Genomic DNA, 19,876 nt, shown 5'->3' with positions numbered 1-19,876 from the left:
CATCTAATTGCCAGAGAAATGGTAGGTTATCAAGTTAAATGGTGATATGTGGTTTGATAACGTTATTTTCAAGTAACAATAAATGTCCTATCAATTTTCACCTCCAAAAACTGATATTTTTTAGACAACCTGATATAAACAATTTTCCTTACTATATCGTGCGCATGCGAAAGTTGCATCGATAACCACAAGCTGTGGGATTTTGAAAAATTTTTAAAAGAAAACAATTGAGTTTCGTTTCAGTGTATGAAACTACAGCAGACTTCCAAATTATGCGAATTTAATAATTTGGAATATGATTATGTAACTAGGAGTAGGACTATGTAACTACTGGTTGCAGTAGAGGAATAACATCAAAAATAGTTACTGTGCCTCGGCTAACGAATCCATGTCAAAAAGATACTATTCGCTATCTTTTACTCCTTTTGTACAAAACGCATTCTCTGGAAGCTGAATCTGAGAGAAAAAAAAAAGAAAAAGAAAGAAAGAAAAGTTTTTCGGGTTTTCCTGTGTGGGAGTTTAAGTACTGAAATTGTTGGTATTAGCAATTTTCAACCACTTCCGGTTTTGGTAGAGTGTTGGGCGTAGTGATGGCAGGTTCTCTTGGGATACTGAATCAATTGCAAAAAATAGTCTGTCGCTATTTATCACCGTTTATCTTCTATAGCGATCAACGAAATAGAAATGGTTGATCTCTACTAACACTTCTAGTTGAACAGAAGCTTAAGGTTGATTTAAAGGGACAAGTTTTTTCCAATAGATGTCACTACGGTCTCTGTATCTCTCATGTATTTTTTACCTTTCTCGAAAATACACGATTGCTCTTACAAATTTCAACCTAGAGACTTCAAATTTTTAGAGAAGGAACTTCATAACCTATCGAAGGCAACAATCCGTGCCGATTTTTTATTTAAAATTGTCTTCATTATTGAAATGGCTTGATTATTGAAATGGATATCGAAACCTTTAACAATATAACTGTTTCAATAATAAAGAAAATTCTAAATAAAAAAACGGCACGGATTGTTGCCTTCGACAGGTTATGAAGTTCCTTCTCTAAAAATTTTGAAGTATCTAGGCTGAAACTTGTAAGAGAAATCGTGAATTTTAGCGAAAAGTAAAAAATACATGAGAAAGATACGAAGATTGTAGTGACATCTATCGGCAAAGCTTGTCCCTTTACACCAACCTTAACGCAGGATATGGAACCTACTCTTGGGGCGCTGAATCGATCGCAAAAGCCGCTTCTCACTATTATATTATATTATATTATATTATATTATATTATATTATATATATATATATATATATATATATATATATATATATCACGTAAATTGATTCATAACTTATATGTGTCGATGTTCTGTCGTTAAGTTTCAATTTGTTTAGTTGGAGTAGCTTGGAAACTATGGAGCAGAAAAAAAGAATCTTTCATTTTCACCAGTAACTAATCGGATGAGGTCTCTATAAGGGGGAACTAAGGAAATCGTAGTTTTCATAAATTAACACTCTGAATTGGCAACACCGCTGTTTCAGTGTATCAAAAGGTGTGTTAAGGATCTGTCTACCTTATGCAATTCCTCAAAACAACGAAAAGGGAACTTTGAAATTATAATGATAAAACTTTTACTTACATGTATTCGGCAACACTGCTATTACCACGAAGTGAGTTATCAGCTCTACAGCAGATGTTGTAAGTACTCCCTGTTTTGATTCAAACACAGGTTCACACGTTTCACTGCGAATGTTCGTTTCCAGGTCTTGTATAGTTCGAGGAATGTTCTTGTATACCTCTTGCTCCTATAGAAATGAACAGCAGTATTGCCGGGTGCGTGTAAGTAAAAGTTTTATCATGATAATTTCGAAGTTTCTTTTTCGTTGTTTTCAGGAACTGCATAATGTAGACAGACCCTCAACACACCTTTTGATGCACTGAAACATCAGCAGTGTTGCCAATTCAGAATGCTAATGAAAACTACTACAGAATACCAATTCAGAATGAAAACTACGATTTCCTAAGTTCCCGTTTACATTCAATTGGTTACTGGTGGAAATGAAAAATTCTTTGTTCTGCTCCATAGTTTCCAAGCTACTCCAACTAAACAAACTGAAAATTAACGACAAGATATCCATACGTATGAGTTATGAGTCAATTTATGTCTTTCGTTAAAAAAAAAAAAAATACACCTTCGGTTACATCTGGCAATACTGTGTGGTTCCTAGTGTACTTCAAACGTTGCTTCCTAGTTTAAAAATAATGCATGAACAAGGTTTTATTATGGTAGAACCATTATTTGTGTATGGCTTCAGGTTTAAAAGATCTATCCCAAACTCCGGGTTGCGTTGTATATTGGACACCCTGTAGAACCTAATCTTGGGATGCTGAATCGATTGCTGAAATCCTCTTTTCGATCTCTAACCGTTTTTGCACTGATAGCTGTCAACAGACGGACGGTTATGGTCGTTCTATAAGGCGTATCGCGGAACTCCACACAATTTATTTAACACTGAATATATTTTAAGGATATTAAATCAAACTATCCACCAGAGCAGGGCATATAGCTCACATTGGAAATCTGTGGAAATGTTCAGTTAAAGAATCTAACAATGTTTAGATAGGCCAAGAATAGAAGAAAATAATATGAATCCTGTAAATACAAAGCACAACAATTCAGTTTAGCCTTTTATTTGAATTTAGCTTTGTTCAACGAAAATAGCTCCTCCCAGCTTTACCACACAAAATAGAAGTATTTACTCTGCAATATTATTAATGCAAACATGCATTGTAGACGTCCTTCCGTTGCATACAAAAGAGAAGTTTAGAAATTATCTCATTACCTTGAAATTTATTGCAGAAAATGTACCAGACAGAATATTTTTCAATAGGTCTGTACCAGCACTGAAAAATTTCCATTGTCAATATGAGATTAATTAATAGCCTAAACTAGTTGAGGAATGCGTATTCACGATTTTATCGCATGTTGCTGGAAGAATGATCTGTCTTTAGTCAGGAGATTAATTCTTTCAAATGAGGGATTACTTGCACGTGCTCAGCAAAAATAAGTGTTCGCACAAATAATGCTCTATCAATATCTATTTACGACATCAGTTAATATACACCAGGAAATGCTTGATTATGTGCAAATATCGTGCTCAATGTCTTTGATTTGAGAGCTGTATTTAGATTCTATCTCTGTACATACATGCAATACTGTATACACACAAGAGAGCACCTACTTCGGCACGACTTCTATCATACATCAGACTAGTTTATGTAAACCAGGTTAAAACTAAGTAGTAGTGTCATTGTTAGGAGAAATCAACAAAAGACAGACTGCTAGTTAATAGCATAAATAAATAACCTATTCCAGCTGAATAAAAACTTTCAATTGCGTTACATAGGCAACGAACTTTTTTTTAGCCCGATAAAAATTAGCTTCCCTCGAAACTAACGCATGAGAGCTTATTCTGAAGCATGCCAATTTGTTCAGCTCGAGGTGATCTATGGACTGATACATACTTTCTTCATATCGTCACATTCAATGTATGAGGACGTTTCCTAGATCGTTTCTTACCTGTAAGTATCCAGTCAAGAACTGTCTTTGTACATCATCTTGATTTCTTGTTGCAATATGTCCAGCCCACTGCTACGAGGAGCGTTCATTATATTCTAAGCCTAAAACTGGAGCGAAAATCGTGGAATGGCGAAACTGCGTGAAAACGATTAAATTATTCTTCCTTACGTTAGCATAGTATAAAGCGATGTCACTTATCGTTCGGTTTTACAGGTGCGGAGTACCGATACCCAGCAGTAGTTACGAAAACCGCACGAAAATGTTCCTGTCCACAGAGCCGCTGTTTCCAAAGCTGTTATCCAATAGTGCGGATTCCAGCTTTTTCCCATTCCACCCTTTATTTTGTGATATGGATGCGGCCTCAAAAAGGGATCTATCACGGTCCTTATCGCTGTACTGAAACCGGAAATGACAGATCTACAACTTCTGATTTCAATATTGAAGCTCGTCTGGTACAGTGGTTCTCAACCTTTCTTGACTGACGACACACTTGCTTCATATACTAAAATTATATAAATTTCACGACAGTAGAATACGCAGAGTTTCTTCAAGCGGGTGTCAATCATTCAATCTCATTTGCTTTCAGGACATGCATGATTTATGTATATCTTAATATATTACACGTTTCTTTTCCCATAATATCTTGCTCACGGGGGTTAAAATCCCGAAACCCTCCTTGTGGTGTACGCCACTGATTATAGAGTAAAACTAAGTTTCTAAAGAAGTAGTGACTCTTTACAGAACTGAGTATTGTTACTGCCGTTGGAGGCACTGACTTAAGTTTGTCTCTAAACTAATTCTGACTAATTGGCTCATTACATTCCAATATTTCACGACACACTTTATAGACTGCGCGACACATCGGTTGAGAACCACTGGTCTGGTAGTCTAACGTACGTTTTCAGGTTTGCCAATTATCCGATAATTTAGCGTGATATACGATAATTTAAGCCCTAATGTTATGTACGAAAATATCCTTGCGATAATAGGTGAATACACGTTAATTTTAGAACGTGCATATTGTTTCAGCTTTTGAATGTGAATATGATTGTTAAATAATCATAAAACACATACACTGAAGTTTTTAACAATCATTCCCGCTAAAATAAATGAGTAACGATTTGACAACTGGCACATGGAACCTTGCATCCATTCTTTAAATGCAATTATGTTTACGAGGGGGTGGAAATATTATTGTTCAGTGTAGTGTTAATAAGGATAAAAATATTGTGAGGACAGTTACGTCGATTCGGAGTTCGAAACTGAAAATTACTAGGTAAGTTTGTTATATATTATTGCTCACATATATAGCGAATATACGTTATTTTTTGTAATAAACGATAATTTTAAACACGAAAATCGATAATTTTGTTCTCTGAGGTTGGCAACTCTGGTAGTTTTGCAATGTGAAACTAAACTCTTTTGATCTTGTGAACCCATGACAAACATACGTATCACGACCACCTTGCTAGGCTGTGATCCGAAGACTCAAACCTAAGTAAATGAATTTAAGACAGATATGTAGCCAAGGTAGGGGTCCGGATCTCCCCAACTTCGAAACCAGAAATGAAAAAATAAGGAAGGATGAAACAGAAAGAAACGAGAAAAAGAACTATTATCTGTCCACACTTTTACGGAAAAACACAGTACCCTTCTGCAATAGTGTGGACATATTTTTATCATAATTTTTCATCATCGCTTCTCTACAGTATCAAACATGTTACAGAAGGTCAATTCACCCAAGGTGGCCAATTCTACAGAGCTGATGACGAGCACAGCGTAGGAGATGGAACCAGAAGTCAGTAGCCCGTGACTCCAGTTGTGAGTCACGTACAACGCTGAATGGAAGTAGTTGTGGTGAACAGATAAGTGGCACCTTATTGGGAAGGGTACATATATGCACTTTCCGATGAACAATTTAGTGCGTCAAGGGGCAACAATATCAGCTGGCGTACAGTAGCAACGGTAATCCAGCGCTGTAAAAGCATCGGCCCTAAATATCTAGTCGTGAGAGTGAAAAGGAAACGGCCATGTCCAGCCAGGACACCACGTGTTGTGAGAAACATCAGGGCATCAGTTGTGAAGGAGAACCCTCCCACCCAAAGCAACCTTGCCACCTCAATGCCGTATATCACAGGAGACAGTGTGTCGTATCATAAAGGACAAGTTAGGACTGACCGAAAAAACGTCATAAGGCGATGGGGCATAACTTATCACCAAGGAACATTCAAGAGAGATTCTTCAACACAAGAAAGCTGTATGGCAGTGGGTTGTCACTCTAGATGCAGTCTGGATCTTCCTTGATGACACCAATAAGCCCAGGGCCATTTTTTATTCACATGATGCGAAGGGCCGCGGCGAGTTCGTCCGTGAATGTCGCGAGAAGTTTTCGAAAGGCTTCACGGTGGTGGCAGGTTTCTGCGCCCGTGAGAAGTTGCCAATGCATCATGTGGATTCGAAGGCCATGGTGAATGCAGCCTATCTGTACATTCAAACGAACATCATGGAACCCTTACACACAACGCACATCCCCATAGTTGTATGGCAAGGGCACCCGGAATATGTGGATCTACATGGACAAAGCATTCAGTCACACTGCTCGCAGTACTGTCTCGTATTATCGGTGTACAGACACCAAGACTGGTGTGTCTGTTATACCCCTCTCTTCCATACCTGTGACGTCACCAGATGCGTCACCGATGGATTTCTGCGCCTTTCGCCTTCTAAAACAAAGCTTCGTGCGAAGGCGTCCCACCACCATAGCGGGGCTCAGGAAAGATTGTCAAGCGTGTGGTCTACAATTCCCCCTCACACATCTTCGACGCGCACTGCTTGTGGAAACTGCGTTGCAGGGCGATAGTCCAGGCTCATGGCCACCACATAGAGCACAGCCGTTGGTGGAGGAAGGGATTGTCGTGAGCACGTGAGCGCGCAAACTTTGGCCATCTTAGGTGAATTGATCTCTATTTGAGGAAGTTTTTTACTGCTCCTTTAACTTGTCATTTGTAACAGACAGTAGTAGACGGAATAACAAAAACAAAAATTTATGTGGAAAGAAAGTTCGATTAACATTTGATTCAAGAGAGAAAGGAACGCAGACATTGTAAAATATTTTACAAGACATTATTGCATATGTACTTTTTATAATAGTTGAGGACATAATGAAAGGAAAATTGTTTTATTTGAATCAACAGAGAAAGGAACGTAAATAGTGTAAAATCTTTTTCAATACTTCTTTTATATTCTTTTACTCGAGATTTCTTCATAGTTTATTAAAATACTGTACTTACTAACATATCCTCATTTTATTGTCCTAACAAACCAATATATGTTGCTAGTAAAACAGTTTCGATTGATCGAGCCCCTGGTGTGTAACCACAATATTTCATGTAGAGCCCCCCTTCCCCATTACGAAATCCTGGCTAATTGAACCAATATATGTTGCCAGTAAAACAGTTTAGAATGATCGAGCACCTGGTGTGATAACCACAGTATTTCATGGCACAGACCCCCCACCCCCACCCATTACGAAATCCTGGCTACGTGCCTGTGTAAGATCGTGAAATTACTCAGGTACGACTACAAATTTTGAATGATTAAACCGGATTCATACCATGCTTAGAATCACTGGTAAATGATTAGTTTTTAAGGAGATGATTTATCAAAACTCTTTTATACAGGGTAGCCCAAAAGTAGGTATGCAATACCATACTGATCACCTCATTGCATTTTATATAATTTCTTATTGTTATCCATCAAGTAGACTTAAGTTTCTTCATTATTTGTTCTTAATGCCTTTTTCTTATATATTAAGCTTGGAACAGCCGAAGCAAATAAACCCATAAACTAGAATGTTATACTTCATCAATGCAGGGGTGTATACCTACTTTTGGGCCATCCTGTATATTTACCCTGTCTGTTCGTCCGTCCTGGAAATAAATCTCAAAAACTACCTGATGCATCACCATCAATGTTAATCAGGATGTAGAGGATCAAAAATTAGGAACTGAATTCGGTAATGGAGGTGATCCATCCACCGGAAGTGGTAGAACTAAATCTTTCCGGTTTCAACGCTCATCACTATAAAGAAAATGGGCAATAAATAGCGAGAAGCGTTTCCTCCAATCTATTCAGTGTCCTAAAAATACATTTCAAGTGTCTATCCTTAACTCTTTACTAAAACCGGAAGTGATAGATATCCACTACAACTTCCGGTTTCAATAGTTTTACATAGACCAAAAACGACAAGATACTACAATGGGAAGCGGAATTGATTTAGGGTTCTAAGAATAAATAATATAATTTCTCTTAACCCTCTATTCAAGCCGGAAGTGGCACAAATCAACCACTTCCGGTCGCAATGGAGTAAAAACGGCAATAGAAAGCGAAAAGCAGCTTTCTGGAATCCATTAAGCTTTGCTACTGCTTTCAAACTGTACAAGTGAATTGTCAATCCTCTAATGGCATTGTTTATGTCCATTAAAATCCTAAGATTGTTCTAGAAAAAAAAAGCAAGGAAGAAAAAACAAGCAATCAAGAAAATTAATATTGAACTATTGGAAAGTCGATTGATCTGTTGAAGCCAGGTTACGCCCTTGCTTAATAAATAAATTTCAACAACGATCAATACCTGCCAACGAACGTGTAAAGGTTAAAATGATGAACCGCAAATGTATGGTTGTGGCAGCGCATGGAATGTTGATTAACAAATGTCGGTTTGCCTCAACCATTTCGAACAGCGACCATCAAATATTACTAATATACTGCTTGTTGCAGTACTAACATACGTAATTTGGTATTGTAATTTTCCACACAATCAACACTTTGATATCTGTATTATGAAGAAATAAAAAAAACGGCACATAGAAGGAATCAAAAGAAACTAATTTCTTAGAAGTGACTGCAGAAAACATTCAGTCTAAATTTAAAAAAGAAAATTTTCGTGTATTTTCACCACAAAAAGGATTTAATAATTCTCTTCAATGTTACGATCTGCTGAAGTTTAATGTCCTTTCTTGCGAGGGCTACGTTTGTATCCAAGAAAAGTACCCTACTAGGATAGAACCCGAGCCTACGCACATAGCACGCATGCGTCGTCATCTTTCAATGTTATGGTATGAATACTGAGAGGAAAACGGTTCGTTGGTCGTTTTCTGTTCGACATTCCTACAAGCAGACAGCTGTCGTCCTGTTAAAACACTACTTCTCTCACACCATGTTCAATCATCCAACTGCATTACATTTTACACACATTTGTGCACAGCAGCCATTTTTTTTTCTTCTTATTTTTAATCAGTGGCGACATTTGTGGAGGGAGTGTTCAAATATTGCCAGAGATTCAGAAATATATATTTTAAATCAACTCTATGCTATTAAAAAAAAAAAAAAAAAAAAACTTTAAAGTCTTATACAAAGGAATCTTGTCCACCCCCTTGACCCAAGCAAAGTCTGAAATAAAGTTACTACTGTTTCATTTATGTGAATTCTTTTCCTATCAAACTGACATAGCATATGGCATCGCTGAAAACAGTGACAAGCGCAAACCACATATTCCGTCACATATTCCGTTGTTTCCTTAATTGTAGCAATTTGAAGAATTTTTTACTTTTTTTCTTATGACGTAACTGAGTTCACATCTTACTGTGTATACCTGAGAACTGGGTTATGGGTATCTTCAAAGATAAAGTTAACAAGGTATAATTTCTAAAAGCTAGAGTTCCATACTAAACTAGACATACAATTTTAATAGTTTTTCAAAATTCTGAAATAATCAGTTCACGAACTACAACAACTATGATTCTTTATAAATTCCTTCGTTTCGTGTACGAACAATACACAGAACCATTCCACAAGTATTATAAAAATACTTATTTTTCACGATCAGGACGCGGCCAAAACGTTTGCGCAAGTGTAGGCTAAATGAATGAGATTTGATGAAAATTTTAGAGCTTGGTTTAGCATCTGAATCAAAGGTCATGTGAAGTTCAAAGTCATATGATAAAAAGATAACACTCCACATTGTGTGTTCTACTAATGTTAATCATATACATTAGTTATTGCTAACGTTAAGTAAGGATGTCTCTCTAAACTGTGGAGAAGTTTGATGAATAAACATTCACATACTTCACTGTTTACAACTTAAACCCCTGGATCTACAACAAGGAAACGGCAAACAGTACGTAATTGTGCTTTTTAAATTTGTTTTGCTTATTTTCTTACTTGTGAAAATGAGGTTTTGTTCTAAGCACCTAGGTTATAGGAAAAATTGATCTAGTATTAAGTCTGCTCTTAACCATATGTACCATATGGGATCCGTACTACGGAGCATGGATCTCGGAAACACATTAAATTTTGGAACATGAATACCTGAGATATCATTCTTACGATGGAAGAGAGAAGGAATTAACGAAGGTAATTAAACACAATGGTAAACAAAGATTAGTCAACGATAACGTACCAAGCTTCGACTTTGCGATTAACATCGACAGCCTAGCACTGTAGACACCTCGACTCTCAGGCAGTTTCCTTTGTTCTAGCGGTGACCTTTAGACCAGTGGTTTTCAACCTCACCACCACCACCATTCCTATCACCACCCCATTTTATCATCCTCTTGTCGGCGACCCCCTTATAATTTCTGGTTTGTAATAAGCTTGTGTGGGATTTTTAATATACCTATTGTGGAGATCTCACAATATCCATCAATTTCTTGTATATAGGGATACAGTAACTTCCCTACAACGAATGGATTAAAACCAAATTTAGTCAGTTCATTCATACTACAAATATCGAATCCAATCCGTCATACTGTTTCAAAATAGAAGCCGTTTGAAAACTGTAAAACTTCATAATTTCCTTAATTTTGGGTCATATGACAAAAAAAATGAAGTGAATTCTAATGTTGGTTTTTAAAAAAAACTTAGACAGTTGTTAAAAAGTTACTATTTTAAATTACTTGATAATGTGCGTCCCGAACATTGCCGGTCTGCCGGTCTTATTGTCTGTAAGATCAAGATACGTCATGCCACGGCTAAGTAGAGCATTTTTTTTTTTTGTTTGTTTGTTTGACGTCCCACGATTATGCACCAAGGCTAAGGGAAATATTGAAGATGAGATGGATTATAATGGTGGAATGACGAAGTGGAAGAAAACGGGAGAACCCCGAAAAAATTCACAAACAAGGTTTTTATCCATCACAAAACATACATGGCAGAAGCTAGGATCAAGCCAGGAATCCCAGATGCTAGAAGTGAGTAGTCTACCACTAAGCGGCCCATTAGAGCACTTAAAATACCTGCTGAGATCATAATCACTGTTAAAATACAATGATATGAATACGAAACAATAAAACGAAAAAGTAGTGAATATGATCTAAACAAATAATATTGGTTTTCTAGTACATAAAGATTCTTCTTATGTTGTAACAAATTTCGAGAAACTTGATGCAATCAGGTGTTCTTTTCGGAAAAAAAAAATCAAACAAAAAAAAAATGAAAGCAAAAATATCAGAAATTGTTCCACATATCTTAAATCATCTAGAAGATCATTTCTCACATAAACGTGTAAACATTAATGTAAGTACTTATTGAAATCTAAAGCATTTTCTGGATATGTGTACGTATGAATGGTTCAGAGAAAGAGTGAGCTCAAATGATTCCTTCTTTATTCACTTCTTTTACTGATGCGCAACTTAAATTAAGTTGCTCAATATTTGACTCAGTGATCTAACGGACTAATTTATTAACTACTCATCTAAATAATGTTCCATATAACATGTAACTTTCGAATATTTCAAATATGTCGCTCGGGCGTGTTTCAGCTTGAGTCTTTTTTGTTTTTATGCACCATCTCCATACTGAGGCAGGGAGATAAAATATACTGTGCATTATCCATTTATTTTTTTTTTAATTTTTAATTATTCCACTGTCTGACATACAAGAGCAATGTGAAGACTGCACATTAATATACATAAAACCTTAACCCTTTGCGGCCCTGACGAAAAATCTTTGAGTGAAGCATTTCAAATATTAAAATAAACTATATATTGGAAGGAATATTGTTTAAGGAGTACTTAGTTAAATACTACTATGTGTTTCATACCCTCAACGAGTAATTATAACCTGGACTAAATCAGATCTACACTCTTGAGTTTTTTAAATTGTCCAATTATTTTAATATTCTGTGTAACTCTGCACAGTAATTTCACTTGTGTAGTCGTGTATTTTTTGTGCTTCTAAAGTGATTTAAAATATTCGTTAAGTATGAAAAATCAGTATGGCGCATTTCCATCATGTGTCCTCAGTGGATGAGTCAGTAGGCTCCTCGCCTCAAGTGGTCCAGGATCCGAGTACAGATAGAGGACAACTTCCTTCGGGTGCAAACCGACTAATGGTTCGGATTCCACTTTAAGCTTAGGTCCCATCGCTCGTAACTTCACTGTTCTACAAAACGTTAAGGCCAAACAAGCTTGTTTCTATCCATATGCAATTTAAATAAATTAAGCACATCCTGGTAACAACTATTTGAGTGCAACAGAATATGACACAAACCTGATTCTTATCAAATACATCAAATGTTTCCTGGAGTTGGTCCGGTTTAAGCGAATAAATCTTTCCCCTGTCGTTTCTAAACACAGCTCGACACAAGCTTTCAAATTCAGCTAAGTCCAATTTTCCATCTCTGCAAATAAAGAGTAATAACAAACAATTACATAGTCTGCATTAAAAGCAAACACAATTAAGCCCGTAAAAAATAAAAGATAAAGACCACTGTATTAAACTGTCCCTCTCCAATTCTTAAACTAAATAATGTAATGATGCAATTATTACAAACACATGTCTGTGAAATACGAACAAAATTATAAAACGTTTTCGGATAACTTGGTCCGAAGAAAACTTAATTTCTTGTGAAATTTTTCGTGAGATATGACTTGTTATATATATTAGGGCTATTCATGAAATATTTGTTTAGGAAATACCAACAACATAGCATGAGTTGTAGTTGAGGAAATTGTCAGAAGACAAAAGCAGAAAATGAAAGACAGAATAAATTCATCCCAAGAGTAAAACACCCTTGTGAATGTTTTCATAAGAAGTGATCTAATTAGGATTTTGGATTTAGATTTCTGGGCTTTCGCCATCTAACATGGAAAGGGTCCACAAGTTGTCGCTCAAATCTGACTGCCACATAGCACATCTGCTAAGAGCATCATGAGAAATGAAAATGAGCAAAAATTTAAGGTGCTATGGACTAGAAGGATAGGAGCTATTGGGCTTCAAAATTTGCATATATATAAAAAATTTCTTCTGTTTTTCATTTTCTGCCTTTCTTTTGACAATTTCCTGAAATATATATCGTGAAATTACGTACGTTTAAAGTAAATACATTGAAAACCATTAAAGCAATCACAACAAAAGTTGCACAATATAATGAGAACAAAATGCCCTATCGAAAACCACAAATAGTATTGCAATTGATGAAGCAGTGTTGCCAACTCAGTACAAAATATTTTGTTTGAAATAGCACCATCAATTTTTAACGTGTAAGAATTGCAATGTGTATGTACTTAAGAAAGACTTTGTCTGCAATAATTATTACTATACATATTGAAATAACGTTACAATCTTCAAAAAGAGACGAGATAATGAAGTTCCTTTAGATATAACAAATTTCTTTGGCTTACTTTTAAAATTGACATTTCAGAGTTACGACAGTTTTATTCTGGGGGTACGACGTATCTTTGCGAGTTTGCGTTATTTTCATGTATATCTTTCATGTTTGTACGTATAATACAGGGTGTCCGAGAAGTCCTTCCCCGATTACAGAAATTGATAACTCAGGCTAGAAATAAGATAGAAATATGAAACTGGTGTTGAATTGTTTACAAACTATAAAAGTTTTTGTCTGTGTTAGGTTTGTTCTGTTTTACCAAGTCTCAATTTTGTTTGTTTTAGGTCTGTAGTACGTAAGTAAGAAGCCCAAGAAGCCATGCCAACCAACCAGGAGAATACACAGTGTGTCCTGTGGTACCATGAGACACGATCACCAACCACGGTGCAGAGACAGTTCCAGACAACATTTGGGAGGACTCCACCTGATGTCAAGAGCATTAAAGCTTGGTATGAGAAGTTCAAGAACACAGGGTCGGTTGCTGACCTTCCGAGGTCTGGTCGACCAAGAACCTCAGCAGACACAGTGGAGGCTGTGCGGCAGTCTTTTCTGAGAAGTCCTAAGAAATCGGTGCGCAGGGCCTCACGTGAATTACAGATGCCAAAAAGCTCTATCCATGACATTTTACACAAACGTTTATTGTTTCGTGCTTACAAAGTGCAACTCGTTCAGGCCTTGTTGCCCGACGACGGTACACGTCGATATGACTTTGCGGTCGAAATGCTATCACGTATTGAAGACGATAATGGTTATCTCAGACGAATTGCCTTTTCCGACGAAGCGACATTCTTTGTCAGTGGAGTAGTGAATCGCCACAATGTACGCATTTGGGGTTCAGAACCCCCCAGGGAGGTCAGAGAGTTCACCAGAGGCAGTCCAAAGGTGAATGTTTGGTGCGCGTTATTGCACGATCGAATTATCGGGCCATTCTTCTTCGCTGAGGACACCATCACATCTGCAGTGTACCTGGATATGTTGCAGCTGTATGCTGTTCCTCAGCTGCTTCAGTATCGCCCCGATGTCGTTTTTCAGCAAGACGGTGCACCACCTCATTGGGGTTTTGGACTTCCGTGCCTATCTCGATAGGACATTTCCTGGGCGATGGATTGGTCGTGATGGACCAACAGCTTGGCCTCCACGCTCTCCTGACATAACCCCATTAGACTTCTTTTTATGGGGTTATGTCAAGGATGAGGTCTACCGAACACGTGTACCAGATCTTGAAACCCTGCAGCAACGAATAACCACAGTCGTTGCATCGATCCCTCCAGTGATGTTGGCTAATGTGTGGATGGAAATTGAATATCGCCTAGATGTGCTACGTGCTAGCAAGGGTGCTCATGTGGAAGTGTACTGATGTGACCAAAACTTTTATAGTTTGTAAACAATTCAACACCAGTTTCATATTTCTATCGTATTTCTAGCCTGAGTTATCAATTTCTGTAATCAGGGAAGGACTTCTCGGACACCCTGTACTTTTGAAAATATAGCATTTTGAAAACGAATCATTAATTTATAGAAGCCCTGTATATTGTCCTTTTGCTAGCAGTGTTGGGCAAAATCAATTGAAATCAATTGCAATTGATCAATCAATTGAAAGTAATTGCTCTGAAAATCAATTGCAATTGATTTCAATTTGTAATTGACAATTAATTTCAATTGCAATTGAATTCAATCATAAAATTTGCAATTGAATTTTCGTCAATTGTTAATTGGTCACCAGGCAATTGAAACTTTTAATTGTTAATTGTCAATTGCAAAGGGTGCAATTGAAACATTTAATTGTTAATTGCAATTGACAATTGAAACTTGTAATTGTTAATTGTAATTGTTAATTGCAATTGAAATCAGCAATTAAAACTGAAGATAAGAAGATGTGTGTGTATTGTGTTGTCCACTTGTTACTGTTTTACATATTTCAAATAAGGTACTTATAAGAAATGCTGGATACCTACCATCCCTTCCTCCCCCCCCCCTTGGAAGAAAGCCGGGAAACTATTTTTTAATGGTTCTATCCCCCTCGAAAGAACTCTATATGCCCGTCATGCATACAATAGGAATGGGCAGCAGCGAGTTCGAGCGAGTTTTCTTTAAAACTCGACTCGACTCGAAGCAGACATCTTTGAGCTCGACTTGAGATCTCGGCTCGAAATATTTCCCCCAACTCGACTCGAATTCGGATCGAGTTTCCAGTCGAGTCGAGCCAATTCGAGCTAAATCCTTTGTGTAGTTTCAAGTACTACTATCTTCAAGTATCCTACATAGACAATATAATTATCAATGATACTACTACTACTACTATAATTAATTATCATTATAACACCGTGTACCTGTATAAACATGGAATATAGGCGGTTTGTATCGGAATACTAAAAATTATTAATAGTTGACTGTCGATCTCGGTCGTCAAGAAATCTACAGGAGGCAAGGACATCGGTCACGAGGTTCTTGGTTTGAGTTCAGGAGGAGCAAGTATTCGGGCTCGAGCCAAAAATTATTAAAAGTTATGGGACTCCAGCCAAACATGTTGAAAACTGCTCGACCCGGGTTTAGGGTTGTCAACAGCTCAAGCGGCTCGCTCACAGCTTATTCACTTATCGAGCCGAACCGAGAAGTGAGCCGAGCCAACAGCTCATCCAACCGAGCCAGCTCGAGCCGATGGCTCACACGAGCCGAGCCGAACCGAGCTGATTGCTTACCCCAACCGAGCCGGTTCGAGCCATCGGCTCAGTTAAGCTGACTCGAACCTAGCCTATGGACTCGTTTCAACGGAGCTGGTTCGAGCCATTGGCTCCAATCGAGCCGAGTCGATGACTCGTCTTTATCGAGCCGGTTCAAGCCATTGGCTCAATTGAGCCCAGTCGATGGGTAATCCCAACCAAGCCAGCTCAAGCTGTACGCTCAGTTGAACCAAGCCGAGTCGGTTGACATCACTATCCCGGTTGAGCTTCTACTTTGGCTAAAAAATTGGACCGTGCAGTTCTCAGCCTTGATGGTAAGAACTACAAAAAATGATATGAAATCTTTAGTTTACGTCCCACGTTTTTGCCGGTTAGACTAAACGAGACGGTGATGATAGGAAATGAATGAAATGAAGAAAGTGGGAGGAAACGGGAGAACCCCGAGAAAATCCACGAGCACGGTGTTTGTCCACCTCAAAGTACAAACTGCGCGAGCTGGGATCGAACCAGGGACCTCAAGCACCGGAGGTGAACGCTCTACCACTGACCCACCGCGCCAACTGGTAAGAACTACAGTATATACTTATATTGGTGCTCACGGCGTCATTAACTTGTTCCGCCACCAACGAATTTGAAGGTACTTTGTTTTGCATCTTTTGTGCGTGTTTTGTGTCGCTTAATGCGCCTATTCCCACATTTTGTGCATCACCGGAAGTGGGTCAAAATGGGCCTACAAATATAGCGGAACAAGTTACGCCACAAATGAATTTCAAGATCGTTTCCTTCACATCGTTTTGTGCCGTTTTGTGCGTCTACTTCCGTTTTGTACGTCGTGGGAAGTAGGTTAAAATGAGTCCCCAAGGTGGGACGAAAACGATCAAGAGTTCCGCTACTATTAAATCTCGAGGTCGTTAATTTCACATCGGGTACCCTTTTGTGCGCCTATTTCGACGTTTTGTGCGTCACTGGAAGACGGTCAAAATGGGCCTCAAAGGTGGGACGAAAATGACCCACTGCTCCGCCACTACCGAATTTCGAGGTTCTTCCTTTCGCATCAACTAGTGAATGTTTCGTGCCGTTTCGTGCCCTTATTTCCACGTTTAGTGCGTCACCGGAAGTGGGTCAAAATGGGCTTCCAAGATGGGACGAAAATGACCGAGAATTCCGCTACTATCGAATTTCGAGGTTGTTAATTTCACATCGCGTACCCTTTTGTGCGCCTATTTCGACGTTTTGTGCGTCACTGGAAGACGGTCAAAATGGGCCTCAAAGGTGGGACGAAATTGACCCACTGCTCCGCCACTACCGAATTTTGAGGTTCTTCCTTTCGCATCGACTAGTGAATGTTTCGTGCCGTTATGTGCCCTTATTTCCACGTTTAGTGCGTCACCGGAAGTGGGTCAAAATGGGCTTCCAAGATGGGACGAAAATGACCGAGAGTTCCGCTACTATCGAATTTCGAGGTTGTTAATTTCATATCGCGTACCCTTTTGTGCGCCTATTTCGACGCTTTGTGCGTCACTGGAAGACGGTCAAAATGGGCCTCAAAGGTGGGACGAAATTGACCCACTGCTCCGCCACTACCGAATTTTGAGGTTCTTCCTTTCGCATCGACTAGTGAATGTTTCGTGCCGTTATGTGCCCTTATTTCCACGTTTTGTGCGTCACCGGAAGTGGGTCAAAATGGGCTTCCAAAATGGGACGAAAATGACCAAGAGTTCCGCTACTATCGAATTTCGAGGTCGTTAATTTCACATTGCATACCCTTTTGTGCGCGTATTTCGACGTTTTGTGCGTCACTGGAAGACGGTCAAAATGGGCCTCGAAGGTGGGACGAAAATGACCCACTGCTCCGCCACTATACCTACCAAATTTCGTGGTCCTTCCTTTCGCGTCGACTAGTGAATGTTTCGTGCCGTTTCGTGCCTTTATTTTCACGTTTTGCGCGTCACCAGAAGTGTGTGAAAATGGACCTCCAAAGTGTGACCAAAATGACCTATTGTCCCGACACTATCGAATTTCTAGGTCGTTTCTTTCGCATCGTTTAGTGATTATTTTTTAAAAAAGTTTTCTGTGCCTACTTCCTCGTCTTGTGCGTCACCGGAAGTGAGTTAAACGGGCCTTTAAAGTGGGAGTTAAATGGCTCACTATTCCGCCACTATCGAATTTCGGGGTTGGTTCTTTTGCATCGTTTAGTGTGTATTTTGTACCGTTCTGTTCGCCTACTTCCACGTTTTGAGCATCACCAGAAATGCGTCAAAATGGTCCATCAATGTGTGAGAAAATAGAGCCATTGTTCCGCCACTATCGAATTTGGGGGGTCGTTTCTTTCGCATCGTATAGTGCCTGCTTTGTACCGTTTTGTGCTCCTATTTCCACTTTAGTGCTTCTATTTCCACTTTAGTGCGACAACAGAAATGGGTCAAAATGGCTTACAAGTATAGCGGAATAACTTAATGCTGTTCCGTCACCATCAAATGAGGTCGTTTCCTTCACATTTTTTATACGTGATTTGTGTCGCTTTGTGCATCAGTGAAAGAGGGTCAAAATCGAACTTGAAAGTGGAATGAATATGTCATTCTCTGTCATATTTGTAGGTCGTCTTTGACCCACTTTCGTTGGCCTACAAAACGTGAAAGTATGCGCAGAAACGGTATAAATATGCACTTAACAATGCGAAAAAAGCGACCTTGAAATTCGATACTGGTGGGAGAGTGGATCAGTTTTCTTCCCACATTAAATGCCCATTTTGACCCACTACCATTGATTCACAAAACGTGGAAATAGGCTTACAAAATGGTAGAAAACTCGCACAAGACGATGTGAAGGAAACGACCTCGAAATCGTTCCTGACGGAACAGCATTAACTTGTTCCGCCATATTTGTAGGATAACATTGACCCATTTCCGGTGACGCAGAAAACGAGGAAATAGGCGCACAAAACGACACAAAAATGGAAATTTAGCTTAATTACATGGAAATCTTAAGTTTGTAAGCTTAATTATATGGAAAATTTTATACATTTTCCCTTTACGTTGGTCTACTTTACGTTGATGTGGGACTTTTAAATTTTATTCATTTTTCCACTGAAAAGTATGTATAATTCAACAAGTTGATTTGATTTTGAGTTGATTTTGGGGTTTAACGTCCCGGTCAGCAGCGAGGCTATATGAGACATGGACCTACTGATTAACGTGGAATCCGAACCACATGAGCTCCCGCCGGAAATCGAACCAGGGTCTCCCACGCCAAAGGCGCGTACGCTAACCGCTTAGCCACGGAGGAGCTCTATAATTCAACAAGGAAATAATTATTAGTTATAATTATAATAATTATCTATATAATTGAATTCATTGTAATTTGGTCCATAACAAACACTTTACCATTTCGTACTAGCTGTTATGCCCGTTCTTCGCACGGATCAGATAAAATATCGATGTAAACAAACTGAACAACGGGAGAACAATTAAGAAACATTTCTAACATTGGACATATTTTGTGTGAATATATATCCAACAACGTACATGTGTTTTCATTCGGAAGGCCGATGGGGGCTGAATTTGAACGTAAACACTATGGGGGGTGTCACTATACGTCTGAGCAACCCCGATAAATATGGATTCGACACAAATTCTACTACTTTTACATGTCCCGGTGAACGCCCCCTCAGACCCCCTTGGTTCGTATTGTGAAAAATCTCCTCTGGCCCCCACCAACCCCCAACTAATACCGCGAAAACTATGAATGTGACACTAACATCTGCCATTTTCTACTACTTTTTACATATGCCGGTAAAAGTCCCTATAATCCTCTGGTTCCAATTTTGAAAAAAAAAAAAAAAAAAAACAATGCCTCTGGCTCGCAGCCGATGGGGGCTGTATTTGGAAGTCAACGCCTGTGGAAGTATCACCATTCATCTCAGCGACAGCGAAAACTATGGATTTGACACT

The 19,876-nt window shown here is 38.6% G+C and overlaps 2 protein-coding genes across 2 annotated transcripts in view; one reads left to right on the top strand and one right to left on the bottom strand.

The window, feature by feature from the left end:
* Naam (Nicotinamide amidase) overlaps positions 1 to 19,876 on the bottom strand; it is a 165,398-nt gene that overhangs the window by 95,327 nt on the left and 50,195 nt on the right. Inside the window, exon 3 of the mRNA XM_081753861.1 lies at positions 12,126 to 12,255. Within this exon, the coding sequence (XP_081609987.1) occupies positions 12,126 to 12,255 (130 nt within the window). The remainder of the gene's footprint in view (positions 1 to 12,125; positions 12,256 to 19,876) is intronic.
* Positions 9,622 to 19,876, top strand: part of LOC145681136 (acyl-coenzyme A synthetase ACSM3, mitochondrial-like) — a 125,533-nt gene continuing 115,278 nt past the window's right edge. Inside the window, exon 1 of the mRNA XM_081752570.1 lies at positions 9,622 to 9,753. The gene's annotated coding sequence lies outside the window, so the exon portion shown is untranslated. The remainder of the gene's footprint in view (positions 9,754 to 19,876) is intronic.

The sequence above is a fragment of the Thermobia domestica genome, chromosome 3 (assembly GCF_964235325.1).
Source record: "Thermobia domestica chromosome 3, izTheDome1.hap1.1, whole genome shotgun sequence".
NCBI classification, from domain to species: Eukaryota; Metazoa; Arthropoda; class Insecta; order Zygentoma; family Lepismatidae; genus Thermobia; species Thermobia domestica.
The sequence above is the reverse complement of the archived record's forward strand: the minus strand, read 5'-3'. Positions and strand labels throughout refer to the sequence as shown.